This window comes from Pavona decussata, unplaced genomic scaffold (genome assembly GCF_977016875.1).
Source record: "Pavona decussata unplaced genomic scaffold, jaPavDecu1.1 SCAFFOLD_141, whole genome shotgun sequence".
NCBI classification, from domain to species: Eukaryota; Metazoa; Cnidaria; class Anthozoa; order Scleractinia; family Agariciidae; genus Pavona; species Pavona decussata.
In genome coordinates this window covers 634,842-660,917 of record NW_028145554.1, presented here as the reverse complement: position 1 = coordinate 660,917, position 26,076 = coordinate 634,842, and the positions used below count along the sequence as shown (strand labels likewise).

The window sequence follows — 26,076 nt, the reverse complement described above, 5'->3', positions numbered from 1 at the left end:
ACAATTTTTGTGAAATTTCGGAAAAAAAGTTTTGGAGATGTTTCAAATCTTTGATTATTCTGGAGTGCTGAGAAAGTGTTATTTTTGCAAAGAATAGAAGATTTTACAATTTTTCCAAGACGTTTCCAAGGTTCACTCTTTGGTTGCCATGGGCAACCGTTCTGTTTACAGCTTGTTTACTGACAATAACGACCGAAAACATGTGTGAAACTCCGATTTTTTCAGCTGGAAGCGATATCTTGTTGATAAGGACACCTCGTGTCAACTTACATGAAGAAAAGTAAGCTTGCGCCCGGATAGCCTGGAACCGAAAGTCTGCTTTCATTTGCTTTCCGTTGTTATCATCTGTTGGAGAAGGTTAAAAATCTGTTCATCTTGGGAACTTTTCACTCTAAATCGTTTAAATATTCTGTAATGCCAAAGCAACGCTCTTTAAGACGTCCGAAAAGAAGATTCTGTGGCAATCAATTCTCAAACTCGCGCCCCAAGTCGACACAAAGTGATACATGTGATGTAAGCGGAGAACCACTTGCCTCGAGTAGCTTCGTCGAGTGTGAGGATGATATTGCTTCAATGTCTACTGAAAAGGTCTTGCCAAAGCCTGCTGACGAGGAAATAAAGGTAGGAGAATCCAACAAAGGCGACGAAAAGGGCTCCAGTTACGTTACCGGGTACAGATTGGTAGATATGGAGATACTTAGCAGTGTGATTTCATCGCTACGATGTGCTGATTGTGGATTCTTCACTTTGACACTAAACGAGAATCCCTTCCATCGAAGTGGCTGTGCCTCATGTCTAAGGATTTTCTGCGAAAACTGTGGCTGGAAGAACGAATTCTTCTCATCGAAGAAGCAAACAAAGAGCTTTGAGGTAAATAGACGACTTGTTTATACCATGAGGTCTTTGGGAAAAGGGCACAGTGGTGCAAAGAAATTTTGCACTCTAATGAACATGCCACCACCTTCAGGAGCAAAACCCTTCCAAAAGAGTAGCAATACAATCAAGAAAAACATTAAGGCTATTGCAAAAAAGAGTATGGCAGATGCTGCTGCTGAGATTAGAAATGCAAATAATGCTGAAGAGAATGATATGGTGAATTGTCCTGTGTCATGTGATGGCACAAGGCAAAAGCGTGGCTTCTCGTCTAATAATGGATGTGTTGCTGTCATCTCCATCGACACGGGTAAAGTTCTAGATGCTGAAGCTATGTCTAAATGTTGTAAGCGATGTGAACTGCATTCGCACCTTGACAAGAACAGTGTAGAGTACCAGTTATTTTGGGCAGATCACAGTAATAACTGTCCTGCAAACTATAAGGGATCTGCACCAGCCATGGAACCTGAAGGAACTGAGCGAATCTTTAGGCGATCAGAGGAGACTCACAGACTCAGGTATTCGGAACTGTATGGAGATGGTGACAGTAAAAGTTATAACAAAGTTAAAGATGTATACGCTGCAGCTGGTATTGAAGTGGCCAAACAGGAATGCATTGGGCATGTTCAAAAGAGAGTGGGAACAGCACTAAGGAAGCTGAAGAAGGACACCCCAGGGTTGAGCGGAAAAGGTAAACTGACAGATTCTATGATAGATAAACTACAAAACTACTATGGTATTGCAATAAGAAGCAATGTGGGAGACTTGCAAGGAATGAAAAAAGCAGTCCTAGCAAGTCTTTTTCATTGTGCATCAGGCGAGTCCCGACATCTCCATGATTACTGTCCTATTGGAGCCAATAGCTGGTGTGGGTACCAGCGTGACAGAGCAAATTATAAGCATGGTCCTGGGCTTCCTCTTGAAGTCATAGCAAAGGTCAAGCCTGTTTATCAAAGACTTAGTGATGATGGACTCCTCCAAAAGTGTTTGCATGGAAAAACGCAAAACAGAAATGAACGTTTGAATGGTCTGGTCTGGCAGCGAGTACCCAAAGAAGTGTTTGTTGGAAGAGATGTGTTAGAATTTGGCCTTTTTGATGCTGTAGCCCATTTTAATGTTGGTGCTCAAACTGTTTTGCAATTGTATGGAGCCCTAGGAATTCCTAGTGGGAAGTACACTGAGGAAGGATGCAAAATGCTAGATGCAGAACGTGCATATAATGCATTATACAAAGGTGAAGAGCAAAACAAGAAGCAAAGAAAGGTTCTGAGAGGAAAGAAAAAGAGAAAAGAGGACAAAAATAAACAATCAGAGGGAGTTACCTATGCTACAGGACAGTTTTAGTTAACTCTAGCAGCTGACAGTTTTGTTGTTGCTTGTGAAAACCATACTTGAACTTTAAGTCTCTTTTTCTCAAGCAAACGATTTTGACCATATTGAAAATGGCTCAACATATCTCCTTGGAAAACTAATTAACATGAGCCATTCAATTTTGCTGTAACTTTTGATCAATAGTGTAGCTATGATATGAAGCTAAATACAAACCATGATCTTGTATTTGAATAATATTTTTTGGGCAGCGATTTACGGTGTGTCATTATAAAATTGGTTCCATAGATTTGCACCTTCAAATTAAAACAAACAAAAACTTGTTTGGTAGAATCTTAGGTTTATATCACAGGTCTATGAATGTAGAGCATATATTGAAAATTTTAAGTTGAAATGTTCATTTGTTGTAGAGATATTACTGTTAAAATGGAGGCTTAAAACAGGGGTTTTAGGGGCGTGGCATGGTTGCCATGGTAACCAATGACGTCATAATTTGTATCAAACAATTTCTCTCAGTCAGTATAATTACATGACATGGAAGACTATTTGTTTAAACTCAATACCAATTTTTTTATATTTGAGGGTACCATTCCACACATTTAACACACAAAACGCTTATCAGTTATTCACAATTGCCTTGATTTATTACTACAGAAATATCTCCTCGCTTAGACACTGACCAATCAATGTCCCTCACTGCAAAAGCACTCAAGGAAGGGTTCCCAATGTTGATAAATCCTCTTGTAAACATTGAACACAACGACAGACACTTAGATTTATCAGTTCTTATCACTATTCCAGAAATCTCTAATCTTAACTTTTTTTGAACTGTAGAATTGCTGTCTCCTATTAAGTATAATATTTCTGGAATATGTTGTTCTGGTCCTATTACTTACGACAATCTAGCTTTAGTAACCTACACTAATAATAGAAGTTTACTTAAAGTAGATTTACTCGCAAAGTGTTTTCAGCAGGATAACACTTTACTTTCTCCTGCGAACATTTTACTACCAATTAGTAATATTCCATGACTCGGGTTCCCATGGAATCCAATGTCTGGGATATCGTTTCCTTGACATCACGATGTGGCACGCGACTGTTCCAACCTGCATCCACTTATCCACCTGGGCGGACATTACTACCTATCCACGACGTTGGGTACCCTAAGCTTAAATACGGGACCGTTACAAATCTCACCATTAGCAGTGTATCATTTCCTTGCAACACAACGTTCTTTGGAATGGCAACTTGCCTTGGAAGTTGTCCTGAATCAATGAACTTGGCTATTCCCATTTTTCAACCTGTCTGCACAAGTGGTACTCGACCCTGCTTGCTAAATTGTTTACCCACCAAAAATTGAACGTAATAACAAACCTTGTTCTGAATGCCATTTGCCACAACAATCCGCTGCCTAACAAGAGACTTTTAACACCGTGGGTTTACATCGGGATTAACAACCTGAACACTTTTATTACAGTAACATGCTAAGTAATAACTCAATTGGTAACTTCTAGATTGTTTTATGGTGTACATTATCCAACAGGGTGCTAAGTTGCTATCAGCTCACCACTCTACCGTGCGATGATTTGCTTTTCCTTCCTGCATTTTTTAGAGAATGAGTCGTAAACCTGTTTAAACAAATGACTATGTTAATTTTTTTCCTTTTCTCTCTCTATCATTCCTAGTACACGATAGGCCTTTACTACAATTTTTTGGTGCTGGGAGTTTTTTTTGTCAAGCCATAAATTTAAAAAACAACAACAACAACAAATAAACCAGGATGGAAAAAGAGAGACCCAAAAGGTTTCCTTGCATTGGCGATACACTTCCCTACCTATATCCGCTAAATAGTATTCACCTCATGTTTTTGCTTCGCCAGTTAGCTCTAAAGAAAAAGGTTTGCTTTTCCTATTAGTATTGCTACGGCACATTAATTGCTTAATTGTTTGACCGCTCGAGGTCAAGCTTTTCCAAAAGGGGGGAGTCATGTGATTGAACAATTAATTTATTATTGTTGATTTTATCTTTTAAAAACAGAACCAATGGAAAGCACCTGACACTTAACTTGCGCGGGAAAACTTCCCCACCTGCTTATACCTGTTGTGTTAGTCCCCTTCTCTTTCCCCTTAACGCTATTAGACCAGTGCTAATTTGTGTTATAATTTTACCCTTCATGAGTTGTTCACAGCTCCAAATCTGCCTTTACCGCCCTCTAATCAACTATGCTACTCCGAGGTAGAAAAAACGGAAAACGACAAATGCAAGACGCAAGCCCATCGACGGCTGTGGATGGACTGAGCTTGATGATGCTTGGGAGCTGACTTGTGTCACTTTGGCTGTCTCAAACGCCGATTAGGGCTAATGACTCCATGATGACCACATCAAACTATAATTCACTCCTTTCTTCCAACCACACAATACCATTCATATTAGAGACCTTAAGATCAAGGTTTTTTGGCATTTCCCGTGAACCGCGAACATCAAGAAGTCATGTGAGCAGTGTCTTGCCGTCAGGTTTGCGGTTTGAGGTTCACGTTTGTAGAAGTAAGTGATTTACCGCAAGTTTTTTTGCACCCTAAAACATCACAATCCCACGTTTGAGAGATTTTGCACCCTAAAACATCACAATCCCACGTTTGAGAGGAAATACTACTTTTTAGAACTATTTCGCTTATTAATTATCGAGTTCTTTTTCATAGAAACGTAATTTTGAAGACAATTTCTCAGCTAAAATAGAAGTGAACGAACGAATGATTTGAAAACAAACATGGCAGCCGGCCGGCTATTTGTTGCTGGAACTGTTTTGCCAGTCGGATTACTTTCTGGTTTAACTACGATAAACAAAGTAAAATAAAAGCAGATTTCTAATGATATGTGAATGCATACTAGAAATAAGAAATCGAGATCTTCATCGCTCGAAGACGAGCCTTCAGAACTGCTATCATCCGGCTTCATAACGTCCAGCAGATCTTTGTAGTCTTGTCTGATTTAAAGAGGGTCAGAGATTTAGTGTTCTGCTCTCATTAATCAATAAAATCCAACAAACACATCAAAATTCGCATCTCACCTTCTAGCAGCAGCCATCTTGTTTTTGTACTAATTCTCATAATTCACCAGAGCTATCACTCGTGGATCTTAAGTCCCAAATATGGGCAGACGGCTAACGTGAAACCGCTAACCGCAAACCGCGGTTTGGCGTTTGAGGTAAGATGGCCAAACCTCGATCTTATGGTCTCTATTAATTAATCCAACAAGTAAGTCAGTCACCTTGTATCGTGGCGCCTCTCTTGGAACCTTCCTACCAGCAGATGATGCCCTACAAGTCCTTGGCTAAGATGCACACCCAAATACATCTCAACAACAAAGTAGTGACAGCAATGATGTTCCAATTGATGTTATCATGCTGATTTAACTGACACCCAAAAGGAGGCCTTGCAGCGACTTATCAATGAGTAACATGACATTTTTGCCCTGTCTTGTCATGAGCTTGGCCGGACTAACCCCTTTTAGCATCACATTAATACTGAGAACCATGTACCAATAAGGCAGCGAGCTTACAGGGTACCAGAGGCTCAAAAAAAGAGGATTGAACAATGCATTGACGAAATGTTGGAACAAGGTATAATTCAGCCTTGTACATCCCCTTGGAGTAGCCAATTGTCTTGGTATGGACGCCCGATGGCTCTGACAGATTTTGCTGCAACTTTAGATGGATCAATAACATTACAAAGAAGGATTCATATCCTCTTTCCCGCATAGCTGAAACTTTGGATGCACTCAGTGGCAGCCAACTGTTCTCAAGTGTCGATCTCCGGAGTGGTTATGGGGAAATTGAGCTTGACAATGCGTCCAGAGAGAAGACCGCCGTTATCACTCATGCAGGATTGTACGAGTTCAATGTTATACCGTTTGGTTTGTGCAATGGCCCAAGTTGTTTTAAGGAACTTAAGGAATGTGTTCTCTGAGGTCTGTCATGGAAAATAGCCTTGATTTATCTTGATGTTCTTGTCTTCTCCCGCACGTTTGAAGATCACTTACACCATTTGCAATTGGTGTTCAACCGTTTCCGCAAAGCTGGTCTCAAGCTCAAACCTAACGAGTGCCACTTCGGTCAGAGAAAGGGCAAGTTTTTGGGATATATCATTCCAAGGATGGTGTATACCCAGATACCAGCAAGATTAATGTCATTCACGACTATCCAGTTCCCTGCTCAGTAAAGGACGTTTGTGCATTCTTGGGTTTGGCTACCTACTCTCACCCCAGTTCCTGCCATACCACCCTTTTCCCGCCAAATTCGCACGTATCAAATTCGCAGTATCCAGCAGTAACACTGACGAGGCCTGGACTGATGGGGCAACACCACTGCCTACTTGGCCCAAACCACTCCACATAGTTCCACACAGTGTCTACGCTTCCTGACTCACACCCAGTCCTTTCCCCGCTCCAAACCCCCACCATGACCAGCTAATGGTGTCCAGTCCTTCACGCAGCCCGGACTGCCCCATCCAGTCTCAAATTCCTGGAAACAGTCCCACGAGCCCCATGTGTCTCATAACTTTGGAAACTCGTGGTTTCGTTACCGCTTTGGTATGTCTTAGTTTTGTTCTTTGTGGAAACGTTCCCCTTACAACTGCCACGGGATTTGACACCACGGGTCGAGGAATTGAATTTTACCCAAAAGCCATAATGCTTTCAACAAACCCCACAGCACTAGTGTTCTATCAGGATACTACAGTTATTAGCTTACATATCGATTTGAGCCTTGCTTCACACATTAACCCCCCAGGTCTTAATCTCTCTTGTGATCCAATTTTAAGCAAAGTTGATGATCGCGTCCTTCATTCCTTCCGCGCCATACAACGTACCACAAAGTGGTTGTTCTCGATTCATGCTGTTACCAATCTCTTAAAATGCAACAGCTATCTCGCTTTTATGCTTATGTTTCGGGTTTTACATCTACCTTGACATGTCCTAGCTGCCATTATGCTGATTTGCTGCACAGCTGTCAATGCTGGGCTATTCAAACGTGTACTGTTGGAACACCTCATGAACGTGAATGGTTAGACGAGCGACAAAAACGTTCTAGCTATTGGTGTTATTCTGGATTGGCAGGTATACCTCAAATGTTCTATGAATTAGGAGGGGGCAAATGTGAATCTTCAAATTATACGAATTTACTGAAGGTCCTTCATGAGTTTGCAAACACAATGAACGAAGTGCATAGTTTAATGAAAATTCTCAATGGAAAAATTACCTATCTGGTTAAAACTACCGATCTCGTTAATTCTAAAGTTAACCAGATTATCAATTCCTTGCGGCTTATGGCTGGCGCCTTCTCAGCTTGGCAGAAACAGTTAAATTCTTTGGCCAAACTGAACACTTGTCATTTTAATATGCAACAAAAATACTCCAATATTCACACTGAAATTTAAGGAGGTTCCACGGGATGGTTTGTTTTCTGTATTACTTTATATTTTGTTCGCGCTGGCCATTTGCAATCTTTATTTCCTTCTACCGTATCTTTTCAAAGCGAATTTTAACTGGGACTCCTTAGAGTTCCCATTAACTCAATGAAGCTTGTTTGGTTCCACAGACTTGCTCAGTCTCTATGTCTAATAAATTCTTCCGCAAACGCGGACCCAACGGATTTGTTTACGTTCTTTATTGCTTTTTACCCACGCTTTGCTGTGTGTGCTTTCTTCTCTGCCAGCTGTCCACACCAAAAACAACAACAACAAAAAAGGAAAAAAACTCCTCTTATTACCACTTGTTTGTGCTTTTGCTTAATTCTTGGTTCGGTTCAGTTTGAAACTGTCTCTCTTTGAACTGTATTATTATTTGTTGGGCGTTTTAAGCTAGAACATCCAGCACAATTTCACACCAATGACAGCACCACCAAACAACCAAAAAAAAGTAATAAAATAATAAATCAATAGCATGTGCATAGTCAATGACTGCGCCCCCATTTGGCTGTTTCTTTCAGGTCACTGGGTCAATTGTGTGTAGGGCGGTGACCTCCTTGACCTCTATTTGACCTTCATGCTCAAATTCCTCCCCTTTATAGTACCACAGGCCTAATGTTCGTTGGCATCTGGCTTCCATTCAGGGTTCTCAAGTTGTTTTTCGTTTGTTCTCTGTTCTTCCTTTCAGTCTACCTGCTTCTCGGCGAGGTTTCTTCCCCATAGCTTTAGCCCATACGGAAATCTCGCACAATAGACAAGGGTTGCCGTCGGAATTCCACTTTATATTGTTTATTGTTACCCTCCACCATCACACCTGTTTTTTGTTGTCCCTCCTTTTTACGTTTATCAGCACGTACTCCCTTAGTGGTACTTGTCCCTCTCACCTTTTTTACAAAACGCGAAAAAATTCCATCCAGTAACCATGCAGTAGGGCTCAACTTGGCGTAAGTTTTTTTGGCTACCTAAACATGTCCCACTTGAACATTGTCGTAGTAATTGATGGCTTTCAGCATGGCGAGATGCCCTTCTTTGTTAAAGCAGTGAAGTTCGCATCTCTTCGGAATCAATTCTACCGCCAGCGCCAGTTCGACACCACAGAATTACACATAGCCAGGATGCCTTGTGGACCTACCGTTTCCAATCCCAGCTCCATGCCTGGCCACTTCATTCAAGCGGCTTACAGCAGTTTGCGATAGACACTACCCTACTTATCTTATAAGGATACCCTCCTAGACACGTTTGAAGATGGTTGTCCCGTTCCACTCGCCATCACCCTGTGGACCAAGGGGCAGTACATCCGTGATCTAATCACCACCTGGGTAAGCGATATACCAGATCTGGCAGTACCGATAATTGTACAGACTTTGGACGACATTGACTGTCCCCCAGCAAGGGAACTGATTCCAGCAGACTGGCCTTTCACTACCAAACGAAAAGCACTGGCGTACGCCCGACTGGATGAAAAGACACCACCTGAGGTGAGAAACCCCACGAGACACTTGTTGTTAAGTACAAACAAAACCCTGCAAGACGTAAGCCAATCCACGGCTGTGGATGGGCTGAGCTTGATGATGCTTGTGAGCTGACAAGTGCTTTAGTGTTGAAGAGCCAAAGTTCAACAGACTTCTCATCGATGATGGCTTACAGTCCACAGTCAAGGGAGCAGGAAACACAAAGCACTATTAATAATGGCTGAAGTCTACAAGTGCACTGTGATGGTGAGTTTTTGAGTGGTACAGAACACGACAGCTGTGGATGGGCCGAGCTTGATGATGCTTGGGAGGTGACTTCTTTCACTTTGGCTGTCTCAAACGGCGATGAGGGCTAATGACTACATGATGACCACATCAAACTTTAATTCAGAGTTGATGACTGAGTGTTAAGATGCGGGAGAATCAACGAGCATCCTTTCCAAAAGACCCTTGAAAAGATGTGGGACAAGAACGGAGCAACTTTCAACAAATGCAAAGGCGATGGAGGTGGCTTGTTGCATTTTGATGACAGTAACAGCTACAATAACTGGAAGGCTAAACTTGTGCGCACTTCCTATAAGAAATGCTCTGCACGGGTGAAAAAGACAAATATTCTGGGAATGGTTGTCTTCCACACTATGTGTTATGTTATCTTGGGCCTCGAAGCGTGTAGAGTAAATGATTGATGCTGCTTTAACGCTTTAGTGACAATGAGATGCTTGGAGAGAAACAGTTTTTTTCAAATGCCGCTTCAGTTTTTTGTAAATGAGTTGTGCCACAATGAACTTCATATGGGATGGCGCCAACTCAAGTAATGGCAAATGCAATTTTTTGTTGATGGTGGTTAGGCCAGTAATGTGGGGAGACAACGGGAAATAATGAAATTGAAATTGAAACCTATCAGTGGGAAGGAATCCGATATAAATTGAAGGAACCAGCTAGGCTGGTTAAAGATGGACATAAAAGATGAGAGAACATTCCAAAACCTTTCAGTGGGAAGGTATGGTATAGTTGCATCACGTACAGTGCAGCACTGTTCTTGCTTATGTTCTTTATTGCTACTTGATTCTTTCCTGACCATATAGGGACTGGTCAAAAAGTATAGGATGGGGTGGGCCGGAGCAGATAGGGGATGGGTCATCAGTTTTTGAGTCCTTGGTAAAGGGTGGGTCGAGCAATTTTCAGCTACCCATGGGGGTGGGTCATCCTATTTTTTAAGAGGAATAGGCACATATTTATCTGCCAACCTTAAGTTGAAACTTCACAAGAAAAAGAAAGCAACATTCAAGCTTTCTCTGAAAAGTATGCAGTAGATCAAGACCTTGTAGTGAAATACATCATTACCTTCCATACCTTACCATGATGAAACAAAAGAGAGAAAGAGAAAGAAGGGAGAAAGCAGAAAGGGAGAGTAACTTGACCCTTGGGGATGTGGAGTGGGGGAAACTCCTCTGTAATTAAGGGACTTGCTGAGAAAACAAAGAGTTTCTGTCCTTAATCTGTATATCAAACATATCAATCCGACAACCGAAAAGAAATTTATGGAAAAAAAAAGAAAAACAAGCGTGACTTAGTGTCAGCTCACATTCAGTTATCAGCAGCTAAGACAGTGTATCCACTGGCAAAGACACAAGTGGCTCTGTATCGAGTGTCAGCAGCCCACAAGCAATTTAGCGAAGACTGTGTTCTGCACAAAGCTGGGAGTGATACCTCCAATGATGACAATACCCCTCTCGAAAAACTGGCTTCCAGCAGTTAGAGTGACACTGAAAGCGATGTATCGTTAAGCGTATTCGCTAAACTTAATTCCTCATGAGGCGAGGCAAGAGGCCGGAGGTTTCTGATTTCTTTGGACTGCATTGCAAAAAAAAAATCCATCTTTAGTATGGGCTGGATCAGGAAATTTTAACCTTCATTCAGGGGTGGGTCAATCAGTTTTGAGCCAAAAGGAGGGGGTGGGCCATGTGTTTTTTATCGACCACATTTCCAAATGCTCTGGTACACTCCACCCTATACTTTTTGGCCAGTCCCTTACTACAGGTAGTGTGCTTTGACAGTGGGTCAACTCTGTGACTCCAGGACGCTCTAAAGCAACTTACAGAACCACTGCCAAGATGCATTGTGGTACAGGCTGCCTAAGGACGCCCCATCATATGTTGACCTTGGTGCTTACATGTTCCACCAAACTGAGGAATTCAGGCTTGTTGGCAATGGAGAGCACAGAAATGTGACAGCTACCGTGAGTTTAATATAATTTGTTTAGTCTCTCAGTGTGTCCTTGTTTCTTATATATCTTGATTGACATTCAATAGGAATTTGCTAACACCACACTTAAAATTACCAGAAATACTTGATGCTGATCATACAAAAAATGGAATCGAGTTCCAATTATGTCTACAATACAATTATTCTGCATTTTAGTCATGGAAACTTGAAGTTGGACGTCTTTAATGTTATCATTTTTATGCTTTTGAGCTTGCTTTATATGGATTAACCTTAATTTATTACAAAAAGAATCAGCTTTAGGATAACTTGGTCACATGATTAAATTTGCATTGATTGGGTTTTGGGTTCAACATAAATACTTTAACCAATTTGTTGACTTCACAAATTTGTTAGCTAATTTTGTTAGGCCAGCTAATGGGTGTCAGTGTTAATTGATCAGAAACCCCCATGCATAGTGAAAACTGAAGGAAAAGCAAACCGTTAGCCAATAGTAAATAAATCATACACATAAGTGATTCTTGACAGACCAAAAAAGTATGGAGAACTCAGATGCTTCAAGACGTTTATCAAAGCTTTTCCAATCTTGGAGAGAACTATCCGAGAATTCAATCGAATCTGGAAAAATGCTACAAAGATATTCAAGCAAAATGTGATGGGGAGCAATCCATTCCAAAGAAAGATAAGGAAGAAAAAATTAAGAAGCTTTTAAACAAGTTCATGGACATGAAAGATTTGGGGATGTCTTACGAAGGCTTGATTGATGAAACCGCAAGCAACGAAGAAGAGCTTACATAACTTTTGAGAAAACTATCCAAAGTGATTTTATCTAATAAAAAGACACTGCACTGTTTGCTTCAAGGCAAGGAAAATTATTGAAAGATAGAAAAATATTTCATACACGGCAGATGTTTAAACATATCCTGGAGGTGTCCTGCTTTACAACTCGTTATTGCAATTTTTTAATGTCACTGCACAAACTCTTTGAAGAATATCCAAGACTTTGTTACTGTCCAGTTCCAATCCATACTTTTATGTCGAGCATGAAAATGGTTCGTGAAATATGTGAAGATGCAACGTTTTGGAAAAACATTTCTTGAATATCATATTGGGAAACAGCGTTTCCTAACATCAAACAAGCATATTAATAAGATTGGTGAAATTTGCATTTTATTGGGAAATGCCGTTTCCTATCACATCTCTTTAGATTTTTTGTAATGACCGTAAGCATGCCTTGTTATGCCATTTTTATGTATGAATAAAGTGGGAAAGTCCCAAACGATGAGATCATCGACTCCCTGTTTGAAAATGCTGTAAATATTCAAACGCAACCAAAATATAAAAAAATATAAGCCCGAAAATTATTAGCGCAATTTTATGTTAAAAAGTAGCCATCAAATCATAGCATTAAACGCGGTGACTCCATTGTTGCTTCGCTCCTCTTCCCACCAGCATCACCGCAGAGTTTTTAACACTTCTCCATCCCTGCTCGTGCGGATTGCGCTGCGCTGCCGAGAAGCTAAACTCCTAGCTTGGCCAGAGCCATATGTTGGTATCATTTGATGGATTTTTTGTGATTTTCAATTAATTAAAAAAATTTCTTTTGAGAAATTATTTGCGCAATTTTATACGAAAATTTTTTGGAATTTTTCCCAAAAAAAAAAAAAATCCATTTTTTGGCTTTTAAATGTTTTGGCCTTTGGCGGCTTTGTGGTGACTATGTTTTTGCTGTTTAATTGGCGTTTTTGAATGGGATTAGGATGTAAGTTCTTAGAAGCTGAAGGGATAGGAGATGTACATGGGGATGCAACCTAGGGCACCAAATTTATTTTCTCTGGGACAGTGTACTTGCAGTAATCGTTCTGGATATCATTATTTTATTGATGGCAGCATACTTTTATATTGTTTCAGATGTCAAAGACTCTTTTTGGCAAAGAGTATACCACACATAGCATTAGACGGTCTGCAGCCCGATGGGCCGCAAGCTGTGGGCCAATGACAGCTCAATCAAAAGGGCAGGCAGATGGTATGTGAGATGATGCAGATTTTAACATTGCAGTGATGAAATCTCAAGACTTATGTATAAATCTATTACTTTGTTTTTTACACTATTTTTGTTTACTTTCTTTGCCTTATGATGTCATTTGTGCATCTATACTCAAATTACAAAATTCTCAAGACCAATCAAAATGCTAGGATTACACCTGCCATAGTATAATTTAATTTTAATTATAATGACTTGCATAACTGACTGATAGCTACTTTGCTTTACTCTAGTTTTGCCTTTTATAGCTGAAATCAGTGAAATTGACTTTATTGTGTTCCATTTTATCTTTCAGGAAGTCCAACAGTTTTGAACTGTACACACAAGACGCAAGAGCGGAAATGATAAAAGAACACCATGATGGACAACCGGTGTCAGACCAAAAAATGTGGATGTTCAAACCCCTGAGATAACCAAGAGATTACGTTTTTGGCAAATGAAATATTTGTACCACATGACAAAGTTTTCCCTTTCACTTGTCATTTACTGCTCATTATGCTGACACAAAAATAAGAAGTTTCATGTTAGGTTCGTCCATAATAATGATTTTGCACAGTTTTTAAATGCATGTTCATTTCCTAATTTAAGGAATTGTCATCTTGAATCGGCCATTTGCTGTTTGCCATAAATGTGATTCTAAATCTATCTAATGGTTATGTCTACCTGATGGGGGCCAATGTTTACTTACATTGTAAATTAAATTGGTGGGATACACGATGTATGAGTTGCAAACAATGATGGCTATAAAAACAGTCTATTTTGAGTGTAACAGACAGCATAGAAAACTGTAGTTAAAAACAGTATGACAGGGGCAAACATGAACATCCATATTTCGTAAACATATATCGTTCAAATTTTGACTAGAGGGTGAATATGAATGAAGCAGGATCTATGTACGTTCTGGAGTTGTTTTAAAATGAACAGAAAAGGGAAGTTATGCGGCATGTAACGATGAATAATTCCTGATCAAACAAAACAAGTTAATTGCCTTTGAATAGCCTCACTCACAGAATAGTCCTTTTTGGTCTATTTACACCACAGTTTGAGAAAGTATTAAAACAGGATTTGTACAAATGATAACTTTTACTGCACCTTTAAATACAAATATGAACTCTGAAGTTCAATCACCAAGTTCCAATAAGTCATTTTACAGTTTTATTTTTTAGTAACTGGCCTAATTTGGATTGGAAGCAAGGCTGGGGGTGACCTTGTTTTGATACAAACGTCACTGTTTCTTATATGTAAATGCAAACTATAGTTAGCATAAGAACAGCATGATCTACATATGAAAAGCAGCGAGGTGTTTATTAAAACAAGGTCACCCCCAGCCTTGCTTCCAATCCAAGTCCATGTCACTAAACAAACAACTGTAAAATGGCCAATTGCATTTTTTTTTTTGCAACAAAGTAATGACGACAATCAATGAACCTTGAAATAGAGAAACAAATAATTTGACTGACAATTTAATCTACCAATCAAACTCACTAACGGGGCCTTTTGGACCCAGCAATGAAGTGTCAGTGATCTGAGCAGTTTGGTAAGATGATTAATGGTAGCAAAAACTGCAAAACGCGTTTCTAAAAATACCATAATAATCTTTCATGAAATTAATAATTATTGCAATGTTTTCAACTGATGGCACAATTGAATTCCCCACTCCATAAACTATGAGTAACCTGGTACTTGTGAAGGATTGTGGTATTGCTTGGGTATACAGAAAATGACAAACATGTCATTTTTTGATGTTTTCAACGCCTGACTAGCTTTGCTCTTGTTAATTCTGCTTCACAGAGCAATGCTTCTGGCTTTGAAAACGCCAAAAATGGCATATTTGTCATTTTCCATCTACCCAAACAATCCCACAATCCTTCACTAGTACCAGGCTACTCATAGTTTATGGAGTAGGGAAATTCAGATTTTGTGTAGATTGTTCAGGAATCTTCACGCTAAATATTATTGTGATTGGAAACAAATGTTAAGTGGGCTTCTAAACTAAAAAGCAGAGGAAATAAATCACATTTGAGCCAACATTTGAACTATTGCGCTCATTTGCAAATTGTTGTATGTTATACTTTTCATAATGAAGTACTTCTTTACTTTAATAATAAAAAAGTGCCCTGTAGTGATTGATTTGCTAAGCCTCTTAAGATATGTCTTAGAAGATAAAAAATAAAAGTATTTAAGGATACCTCTTGCAGTCATTCCCCTTGTTTCCAAACTACCAAATATTTCCTAGTCTCTTACCTGGTCACATTCGTAACTTCTCATAAGCGACCACCCAGGCTTTACATTTTGGTTAGTGCCTAAAGTTTTAAGGAAAAGAAAAATCTAGTCATGTCGACCCTATAGCATTGGTAGCATGGATTGTATTAGTTTTGTTGTTGCGAAGATTTTGTGAATCCAGACCCAGGGGACCACTCAAGTATTTACTTATGCTTGGATGGATCATAGTTAATTGAAGGCAATAGTTAAGAAACCTGACAAACCTTTTTTGTTACATGTTTTTGTTTGCCTTTTTTGCCTTGACCCTGCACAAACAACAATGCAATTTGGAAAGTGTTGGAGTAACTGACCAATCGAAATTAATATATTCACCTGTGGCGTGAATGTTAAAACAAAGGATTTGCAGGGTCGCGGCCCTTCCAACATAAACTGCAGCACCATTGTTTTCATGGTAAGGTTTCATAACCAGTCCCTCAAGTAACTATGGATGGATGTTTGAGGCACTATCAGGGTAGCTTGCAATAGGAATGATCTTAATAACGCCATTTATTTCTCAGCCCAAGGGTTCTTAGTCTGTCTGGTTGTTTTTAGTTATAGGGCTTTCTGAAATATATTGGTTTCTGTGTTCCAAAGGCAATTTTCTGCATCCTTTTTGCTTTTCCTGTACTCTTTATAATTTCGCCCAATAATAATTACAGTAACTTTTAATCAATATGCAAGTAACTTAAAGTTAACAAATCCATTACAGGTGTGAATGTGATCATTTGAAAAGTCCAATGAATGAAAAATTAGCTTAAATTATCAAAACACAACATTCAACCAGACCTCCCCTTTAAACTGTTTAGTCGTGAGTTCAGGGGACTCCATAACAAATTTACATGTCTGGTTCTCATACATATAGTAAAATCCCCTCCAAACTTGACAGAATCTCATTTTCTGGCTATGGCTCAAATTAATTTTTACTACTAAATTTTTAGTAGCTACTTTAAATCTTCTGTCACTCTTAAATGAGTCAAAAATGAAAATCAGTAGATTGACAAATAGTCATTGACATTTTTTTCAGCTCAATATCCTTAACATGTAAATTCCTCAGGTGGTGTCCACAAAGGAAGCACCATCTGTCACTATTTATAATATTATGAGTTTCCTTATCACCTGGCATGCGTTTCTCAAAGCGGTTACCGCTCGTTTCGCTACACTGCAGTTCAGTCGATTCGCCACGTTTAAAATTGACATATTCTCTAATATTTGAACTCAATTAACTTCTCATGCAATCACTGTGAAACGTAGAAACTACTAAGATAATTTGTCACCTGAAAACACTTTAAGAACAAGAAATAATCACATTTCACTCAACTGTGTAGCTTTTTGAGAAACGCACCACTGGTACTGTTAGTAGTAACATAAACAATGATTACAATATGGCCCTTTCAGAAACATGATGAAATATGATAAATAAGTGTATAATCAAGAACAAAGTTCAGAAGTGTTGCTTTCAGAGGGCAGCAAAGCGCAGAACAGCATTAGTTGTTGCGAGACGACCTTAAGATCATTCTTGATGTTTCTTCACTTGAATTGTTCTCTGAAACATTCAACGATGACGACGATCCGTCATTGCCGTCATCCACGTCCTTGTGAATTTCCTCGAAGTTCAAAAGGGCGTGTGCGGTAGACATTTCCATAGGTATACCTTTTGACAGTTCAGTTCTGGACTCGGGGCAAGGGACGCCGCAATTGAAGCAAACTGACATGTCATAGCAAGGCATGGTACAGGGCTCGTTTACGAAGAAGGCACAGTCCTCTTTAGGGTAGGCTGGTTTTTTTCTTCGCCATTGATCTTGGCACCACTCAATCATTTTTTTTGTTGCTCTCTCCTGGTTGGCAACCCTCTGTTGCCGTTTTTACCTCTTCTTCCTCCATCCTCGCTTTCACGTTGCATGTTGCGTCCAACAGTTTGCATACAAAATTTGCCACAACCTTGTGCATTTTCCAGGTGAATTTTAGATCCAACGTGTTCCTTTTTAGTTTCTTCACAAATCCTAACATTAGAATAAACTGCCAGACAGCTAAGTTGTAGAGTGGTCTAAGAAAAGACAAACGGTTTGACAACATGTTGAGATCACAGTTGTGAAGATCGGACTGAAGACGCTGGAAACGCTTACTCATGTTGCCCTGGGAACGGTCCTAGGAACGCATACTCGCGTTGCCCTGGGAACGCTTACTTGTTACCAGGGTCTTTTCTGTCATTTTGAATGCGGAAAAGGTCCTGGGGATAATTCTTGTCACCTTCTACTTGTTGGGAATATGGCGTCCTCATCTACGTCTTCTGCGGCTATGCAAACGGAGCCGTCGAAGAGTAAACTTGTACCGGCATTAATTTCAGATCTTCTTGATCTGGCCATTTATTCTTTTAGTTGCCAGTCCAGCTTAAGATCCTATCATAAAGTGCGTGCAGATCCAGTATTAGAAGGCGTCTCAGCGATTCTTGGAAGGATGCTGTTAACCCTCAACGCTGAAACGCAGGCATCGTTCGAAGAAATGGCTCCTACAAGGCTGGGTAATTAATTACTTATGCTGTTTATACAGGGACATTTCAATATTTACAAATGATTTCGTTGAAACCTTGGGGGCCTTGGAAGGACATCGTATACCTGCCAACTCGTAGTAATTGATGGCTTTCAGCATGGCAAGATGCCCTTCTTTGTGAAAGCAGTGGCGTTTGCGTCTCTTTGGAATCAAGTCTACCGCCAGTGCCAGTTCAGCACAGAATTATTTACACATAGCAGGGATGCCTTGCGGACCTACCGTTTCCAATCCCAGCTCCATGGCTGGCCACTTCATTCAAGCGGCTTACCGCAGTGTGCGATGGACACTGCCCTACTTAACTATCTTCAGGATACATTCCTGGACACGTTTGAAGACGGTTGTCCCGTTCCACTCACCATCACGCTGTGGACCAAGGGGCGGTATATCCGCGATCTGATCACCACATGAGTAAGCGATATACCAGATATGGCGGTACTGATAATTGTACGGACTTTGGACGACATTGACTATCCCCCAGCAAGGGAACTGATTCCAGCCGACCGGCCTTTCACTACCAAACAAAAAGCACTCGCGTACGCCGACTGGATGAAAAGACACCACCTGGGGTGAGGAACCCCACGAGAAACTTGTTCTTAAGTGCAAACAAAACCCTGCACAAACTATCATTTGTAAAGAACAATATCTAATTTTCAAACTTGCTCAACTCATCCCACGACCCTTGTAGCGATTTCACGATTCGTTTTTTTGTCTATCTTTGTTTGCCGCGTACGGCTCAAATTTGAATTCGGAGGAGTGTTAGAAAAGTATCAGCTGTAACAGCTAGTCTAGTGTCGGTCGAGTTGAGAAAGTTGTAATTAAGCTCGCATATGCATTTAGCTTAAACTTTCTATAAATAGTTTTAAATCGATGCTTTTGTTTAAAAATAGTCTTTTCAGGCTCTGTTGTCAGTTTTTGCCAGGAGCTGCTATTAGATTCACTTCAATGATTACGCAGCTCTGATTGTTTACATTCAGCTGCAGTCACCCGTAAAGGGAACTTGTCAATTAATTGCTTTGTTTTCATGTTTTGCGCTATTTGCTAAACAATAAGCCTATAAAAGCCAACAGTACTTGTTCTCCTCGGACAACGAACTAACTATTTAGAGTGCTTACCGGAACATTGACTTACTACACAACTGCTCCTTGGGATCGTTTCTAAAAGTACTATTTCGCCAAACAATTACTTTAGTTAAGTTAATCTATCGGCCTAATTTCAGTGAAAATGTAAATAAATCCTTCAATAATTTTAAGTACTTCTCCCAGCATGAAAGGTGCTCAAAAAAACACGGCAAAACTTCAGACCCGGTCCGCCATGTTGGCCTTGTACCGCAGTAGCAGAAACTGTCAGCGGATTGCGATGTGACGTCATATCATGATTGCAGAAGCGAAAGCAACGCGACGCTCACTGTTTTGCTTTGCAAGCGGTCAGAAGAGTTTATATTGGACCAATATTTTACTTTCATTTTGGAATAGTACGACCATATGATGTCTTCTGTTCATGAGGAAGAAACTGCGTCAATTTCTAGTGATCTGAGTCTTTCTAGCGGTGACGAAAGCGTGGATCCCATAAATGTAAGTTCAATCAGGCCCTACCAGTTCGAGCCGGAGTTTTCGTTGGGTGAAGAGGTGGAAGACATCGTACATCCACCAGAACAAGACGATGAAGCCCATACTGCAAATTTAGACTGCTAAGAGCTACGAAATGTGATATGGAACACTCGAGGTTGTGTGATGTTAATGGGCAAAGGCAGTTCTCGTTATTTATTTAATACTCTAATAGGACGTGACTATGTGGCACAAAAACCCGAGGTATTTGGGAATAAAAGAACATTGTAAACCGGAGGTGCATATAGTTGTGTTTATTTGTGAAAGATACAGCTTATTGGTATTTCAAAATTTTGTTTTTGCCCACACACGTTCTTTCTCTAACGATTCCCTTTGAACTTAAAACATAACTCAGCTGTCAAACGGCTGGTGTGGTCAAACAATTTACGATAAATATAAATGTAGATCGACATAGATCAAGCTGAGAAGATACTCGCCTTTATAAAATTCTTTAACGGTAAACATTTAAATATTCGCGATTTTAACTCACTGGTGATCCAGAAGCAATTTATGAATGAAAAAGCTACTCAAAATTAATTAATTATTTTACAAAATTTACGGTCAAAATATCAGGGATAATTCCCATAGTGATACTGTCCCTTTGATGTTTGCTCAGGTGCTTATGTGAAAATTGTCAGCGATTGCCAACTGCAGCGGAATGCCAGTGTTGCTTAGAGTTTCCACCGATTGTGGCAAAGAATTTAGAGGCAGTAGAAGTGGGTGCATGTGAAGAACCACAATCTTGTATCACTGAGCATCCAGGTTTTCAAGCTGTATGTCTTAATAGATGGGTGTTACAGGCAGCCTGGTATCAATATAAGCAACAATATGACCAGTCCTATGATGGTCCAGATCACAAACTTAACAGACATATTGCATACCGCCAGCTTGTACGCTGGTGCTGGGGAATTATTGGCAAGGAAATTAGGGTGCCATTGCCCTCTTGTGCAGTTTGTTGTATTTGGGCCCACTTTCCTCCTCCAGGGCTGGAGGAGGAATTTCTATTTGAGGGATTTCATTTTCCTGATGAGTAATCATTAACAGTTTCTCCAAAATTGTTTATCAAGTGTTGAAATATTAATCTGAAGGTGGCATAGTGAAGGCTGGGGTTTTGTAGTAAATACCACATCTATTAGATAAGCAAAATAGAAACAAACAGTCTTTGTCTCTGTCAGAATGTGCAAAACTTTAGTGCTTTTTTTAACCAGAAGTTAAAAGCACAAGCTATATCAAGTTTAGGCAGCTGATCCAGGCCAAAAAGATATATATATATGTAATTATATATAGACATGTATGAATTAACTACAGGTCAAGCCTTCTACTCCCACATCATATAAAAGTCCCCTCTAAGAAATATAGATGTTATGAAAAAAAAAATCTTTTCAACTCTCATTAGTGCATTTGTAATGGTTTTCCCTTCTGTGAATCAAGTAGGCTGTAAGCAGCATATGAGCCTGCAAGAGGGTAACAGCCACCAATGACATATACTATTTTAAAATGTAAGCAGTGAATGATTGCACAGCTTTCTTTGCACAAAATGCTCTTAAGTTGTTCAAAGCATGGTTAGGTAATCCAGGATTATTAGCGACCTTGGATCGGGTAAAAATAAATAAACAGCCAATCAATGAAGACTTTTTCAATAGGTGTTATGCCTTCAATTTACTTTTTGCATCTACAAGTAGATTTTTGAAGTATTTCCCTAGAACAACAAAAAACTAATTCTTGTTGAACTTTTAAAAATCCTGGATTACCTTTTCAAGCTGAGTAACCAGGCAGCAATCTGGTCACTTGACTCTCACTTTGTGTGTGTCCTCATCAGTTAAACCAAGACCGATGTGCCTCAATTAGATCTTGTTTGCTTGGTGCAAGGGTCCCTGAAATGTTCTCTGGGAGAATTACTGCCTCTGGCTCATGGTCCACTCCTCCTCTGCGGCAAGCATTTACAACATCAGCCATTAAACTTTCAACATGTGCATAGGATTTCTTCTCCTTAACGGACTTGACCACCCATTGTTTTTGAGTCTTGGGAAAGCTGACTTTGTATCTGGCTTCACCACTGTGTATCCCTGATTGCACCACTGCCTGCTTCCATCCTGCATTAGCATTGTGGTCCAGGGCTGTGAGTTGTGTGCGTGCTAACATGCCTTTGTGGGAAAAGTGCTCACGCTTGGGGCAGTATTTCAGCTGTTCTGAATGGTACACTTCGACCTCTCCTGTGTGGCAGAACTCTGTAAGCTTCTCAATATCCTTCAGTAGCTTTTGGTTCAACACTACTTCTTCGAGAGCAATATACAAAGGGGTGTCAGGCTTCAACCATTTCTTCTTGCGAGCTGCAGCAGGTGTCAGCCTTGGGTGACAGCACTCGTGAAAGTGATTGTAGCCAGTTCACTTGTGCTTGTTGGTGACATGGTGGATGACAGACTTCCACTTTTCCCGAAGCACATCTGCATTGCCATCACATGTTGCTGAGCACCACCAGAGATGATTTAATACCGACCGTATCCAGGGAAAGAGGTTTTCACAGCCTTTGACTTTTGCTTTTTTGGTAAGCTGTTTAACAACCCACTTAGATAAGTGCCATACATCAAACTGGTGTTTAATTTCTTTGTGTTCTTTATTCATAGCACTGGAAATTGATGTGTGGCGATCTGTGGCAATTCTTCTAATTGTGACATCCTCAGCTTGAAGCCCTGTGAGGCAGCGCTCAAAGCCTTCTTTCTCCATTGCATTAGAAGATGTCACTTCGGTTACCTGTACTAAACTAAAATAGGCAACTTTACCTCCATCATTCATCATAGTGTAGGTACAGTATTTGGTGCTGTGGCCAGGACTGTCACAACGTCCATCTCCAATTAAATTCACTGGCCCTTCCCTTTTAATAGCTTCTAAAACAGAGGATCTCTCCTCAGTCCAGGCTTTATCAACCAGTGGAAAGAGGAACTTGTTTTGTATGTTGTAAAAAGTGCTGTGACTAAAAAAATTTAATTTTAGAAAGGATGCAAATTGGGCTATGCGTGAAAAGTTGTTTCCACTAAACAAAATGGCAGCTGATGTTAGTAGATTACCAGCTGGCATGTTTTTAATCATAGGCTGTGAAGTCCAGCAGAAGTCATCATGGTTATTTATGCACCTTATCTTTACTGAAAGCATGCTGCCACATGTTGTCATCTTTGATTCAGAGATAACACCAGCACATTTAGGGCAGAATTTCAGGAGTTTCTTTAAACAGGACTCAAAGACAATGAATTTTTGCTCCTCACAAGGTGAGTTTTCATGGGGGGTTTCCAATTCCTGCTCATCATCAGAGTTACCCAAAACTGATCCCTCATTATCTGAATAATTATAATCATCATCATCATCATCATCATCACCACCAATGGAAGCAATTGGGGAAGGCAGTGGCTCCTCATTTGAAGGATAAACTTCCTCATATAAAGTAAGTTTCCTTTTGCAGACAGGCTTATCATTTTCACCTTTAGGTTTCTTGGGGGAGACTTGTGCAGAGGTGTCTGGGGTGATATCCTTTGCACCATTATCTTCAGGGTCAATGTTTACTTGGATTCCTATTTCAGCATATGTTACAACGTTTGTTTCTGTTGAAACTGATCGAGTGATTCGATACTTGGCTCCCACACAACACTGAGTACCCACATCAATTTTGGTTTTCTCCTCAGTTGGGTTATTACCTACAGGGGTGGGCCCTTCACAGGTGTTGGTAGTTGATAGCCGCTCATAGTTCCATGCACCCACAGTTGGTGTTGGGTTGTTATCAACAAGGGTGGGCACCTCACAACTGTCTCTAGTTGATGGTTGCTCATAGTTGCTAGCATCCTTACTGCGGTTGGCATTGCTTTCTTGGGAATGCACATGTTGCAAAACCTTTGAGTGAGGAAAAATTTCGAAATAAAGTACAAGGATGAACCATTTCACAAATTGGTCCTCTTTTGAATTGCTTTTTATTGAATTAATTACAGGCAGCTTTTTAATTGGAACTGAAGAACAAACTTTTAAAAATAAGGTATATGGTGGCGTTTCGATATACTGTCAAGGAGCCACGGAAGTCAAATTCAATTTCTGACCTACACAAGGCAACTGACACCCAATTTAAACATAACTGTTTTGGAAACGTCCAATAATTGGGACATGGAGTAGATATTGTCAAAATCGCTTACCATATGACAGCCTTCAAAGTCTACTTTCATGGGTCTCTTCCCACCCCTTTCCCTCCCTGGGAATTAGCACTGACAGAAGCACTATACCAAAAGAATTGTTAACAGAAAAATTGTGTTTCCGAAAAGCGACTTTTGAAAAGGAAAATATAACAACCTAATTTAGAATATACAAATTCATGACAAAAAATTGACAACCCGCATACACCAAGAAAGAAAAAAGTAAACACAGACCAGCAGCCTAACAGTTTTACCATAAATATACACACTTTAATTTTTGGATTCATTTTACATATCTGTGCCATAAAGCGAGCTCAACTCACCTCCCGTCTTAACTCTTTTAAGCGGCGCTGCTCTGCTCGAGCCTCGCTACTTGGTCTAGGTCGCTTCGGTTAAGGACCGAAAGGAAACAATGAGGGCACTGACCCTGGTATAATGCCTGTTTTAAACTTCGTTTTTGGCATTAACTTAGCTTTAAGATCATTTTCGAAGCAGTCGGGAGTGAAATGATCACTACACACGTAGCTGTACTCGAGTGGAGGAAGGTTGTCTCTCCTGATCCTTGCTAACCACACTCTTTGCAATTCCAAATCTTTTCGTGGAATACAATGAAAAGTTACTTTTGAATTTTTCGTCCAGTAGTTATTGCATTCAGGAACGCAGCAGTGAGGCATAATTATTCCAACCCAACGATATATAAAGACTAATAGATTCACCGTGTAAATATTTATAAGATCGGACTAAAGAAAACCTGTTGAAAATGGCGTTTCACGATATGACGTCACGTGAAGAACCGCTGACAGTTTGGGCTACCGCGATCAAAATTCAAGATGGCGGGCCTCAACCACGATTTTAGCCAACTTTGGCTTCGATTTTTTCGCAAAATTACTCATCAACATGGTTAACCATACCTGCAAAAATATTTATGTTCACTTAGAAATTGACTTCCATTTTTCTTAAAATTACGCTTGAGTTCCCCTTTAATTAGTTTCCTTTCAAACTGCGCAGTGTCTATTCAATTTTAACACTTTTCGCTTGAATTCAATTACATTCCAAGTTATTTTTTGTCAAACCTTTGCACATCAATAGCTGTTGATTTGCTTTTCGGCGTTGCTCTCTTCACTGCAAAAGCCAGATCCAGATTAAAGTATGAATGGTTTTTCTCATTTGAAGAATTCCAAATATGCAGTTTTTGTTAAAGGTGGGAAACTCTGTAATTAAACAGCGATGGTACGTGCTTCGACAGAAGCTCGCTGACCTTGCAATTCTATTCATACTTCGCTAGTACATGCTCCAAGAACTTTTGCTGACTCTACTGCTCTTGTAATGTATTGTTTTAAGGAATTTTAAATTTAAGTTACTTTTAAAAATAGCCTAAGCAACAATAGCTTCCAGAGTTAAAAATATAGTTTGCGGTTTACTTTCGCTAAGATCAAACAAGTTGTGTATGCACTTCTATGTATTTCTTTTAGTTGAATAGCTGTTCGAATTATATATAACGCAGTCAGTTTGTACTGTTTTTCGCTTACATCTGCAACAACCAGTACATTCCAGGTACGAGTGCTAGAAATAAACGCTGTTGGACCCAAGTCAAGTTTCTCTCATCACTGGGTACCAGTTCATGGTTTAATCCCGTACCTCAAGGAGTCACGGCTCTTCACCGCAAGCAAGTTGCCCATTTGAGGCTTATTTCCCCCGTTGTCAGTTTTTCCAAATGCCAGAGAACCGTTAAGTCCATAGTTATCCTGAAGTGGAAAAACCTTCCGTCAGAACTATGGCTTGTGCATCAAGAACAAAGATTTTCTGAAAGATTTTTTCAAGGAAAGGATCCCAAAAGGCATTCAATTAATAAAGGGTGTAAACAACAACTCCTCGCTCAACGATTACATTAAAAGGCTGGTGTCTGAGAGGGTCTCTGTAGGTTACCAAAAGTTGCCAAATTTCAAGCAGTTGTTGACTAATACCAAGTTGTCATCCCCTGTCTGCCAAACATTTCAATGCCATTGTGTACGAAGGACCGCAAGAAGAAAAACAAATTTAGCTGTATCACCACGAAAAATAACTTTAAACATCACTTCTGCCTCTAGCTTT

The 26,076-nt window shown here is 40.0% G+C and overlaps 1 protein-coding gene, 1 long non-coding RNA gene and 2 pseudogenes across 2 annotated transcripts; 2 read left to right on the top strand and 2 right to left on the bottom strand.

Moving 5' to 3' along the window:
- The first annotated feature begins 367 nt into the window (after positions 1 to 367).
- On the top strand, positions 368 to 2,430 carry LOC146466730 (uncharacterized). Its single transcript, XM_085126878.1, has one exon. The coding sequence runs from the start codon at positions 415 to 417 to the stop codon at positions 2,215 to 2,217; it is 1,803 nt and encodes a 600-aa protein (XP_084983004.1). The 5' UTR covers positions 368 to 414; the 3' UTR covers positions 2,218 to 2,430.
- Positions 2,431 to 13,268: 10,838 nt separating this feature from the next.
- LOC146466729 (uncharacterized) lies at positions 13,269 to 13,816 on the top strand. The gene is made up of 2 exons (XR_014867929.1): positions 13,269 to 13,385; positions 13,699 to 13,816. It is a non-coding gene; the product is annotated as an uncharacterized LOC146466729 (long non-coding RNA).
- A 3,319-nt stretch (positions 13,817 to 17,135) lies between these two features.
- On the bottom strand, positions 17,136 to 21,124 carry LOC146466728 (uncharacterized; annotated as a pseudogene).
- Positions 21,125 to 21,398: 274 nt separating this feature from the next.
- Positions 21,399 to 23,852, bottom strand: LOC146466727 (uncharacterized; annotated as a pseudogene).
- Positions 23,853 to 26,076: the final 2,224 nt, after the last annotated feature.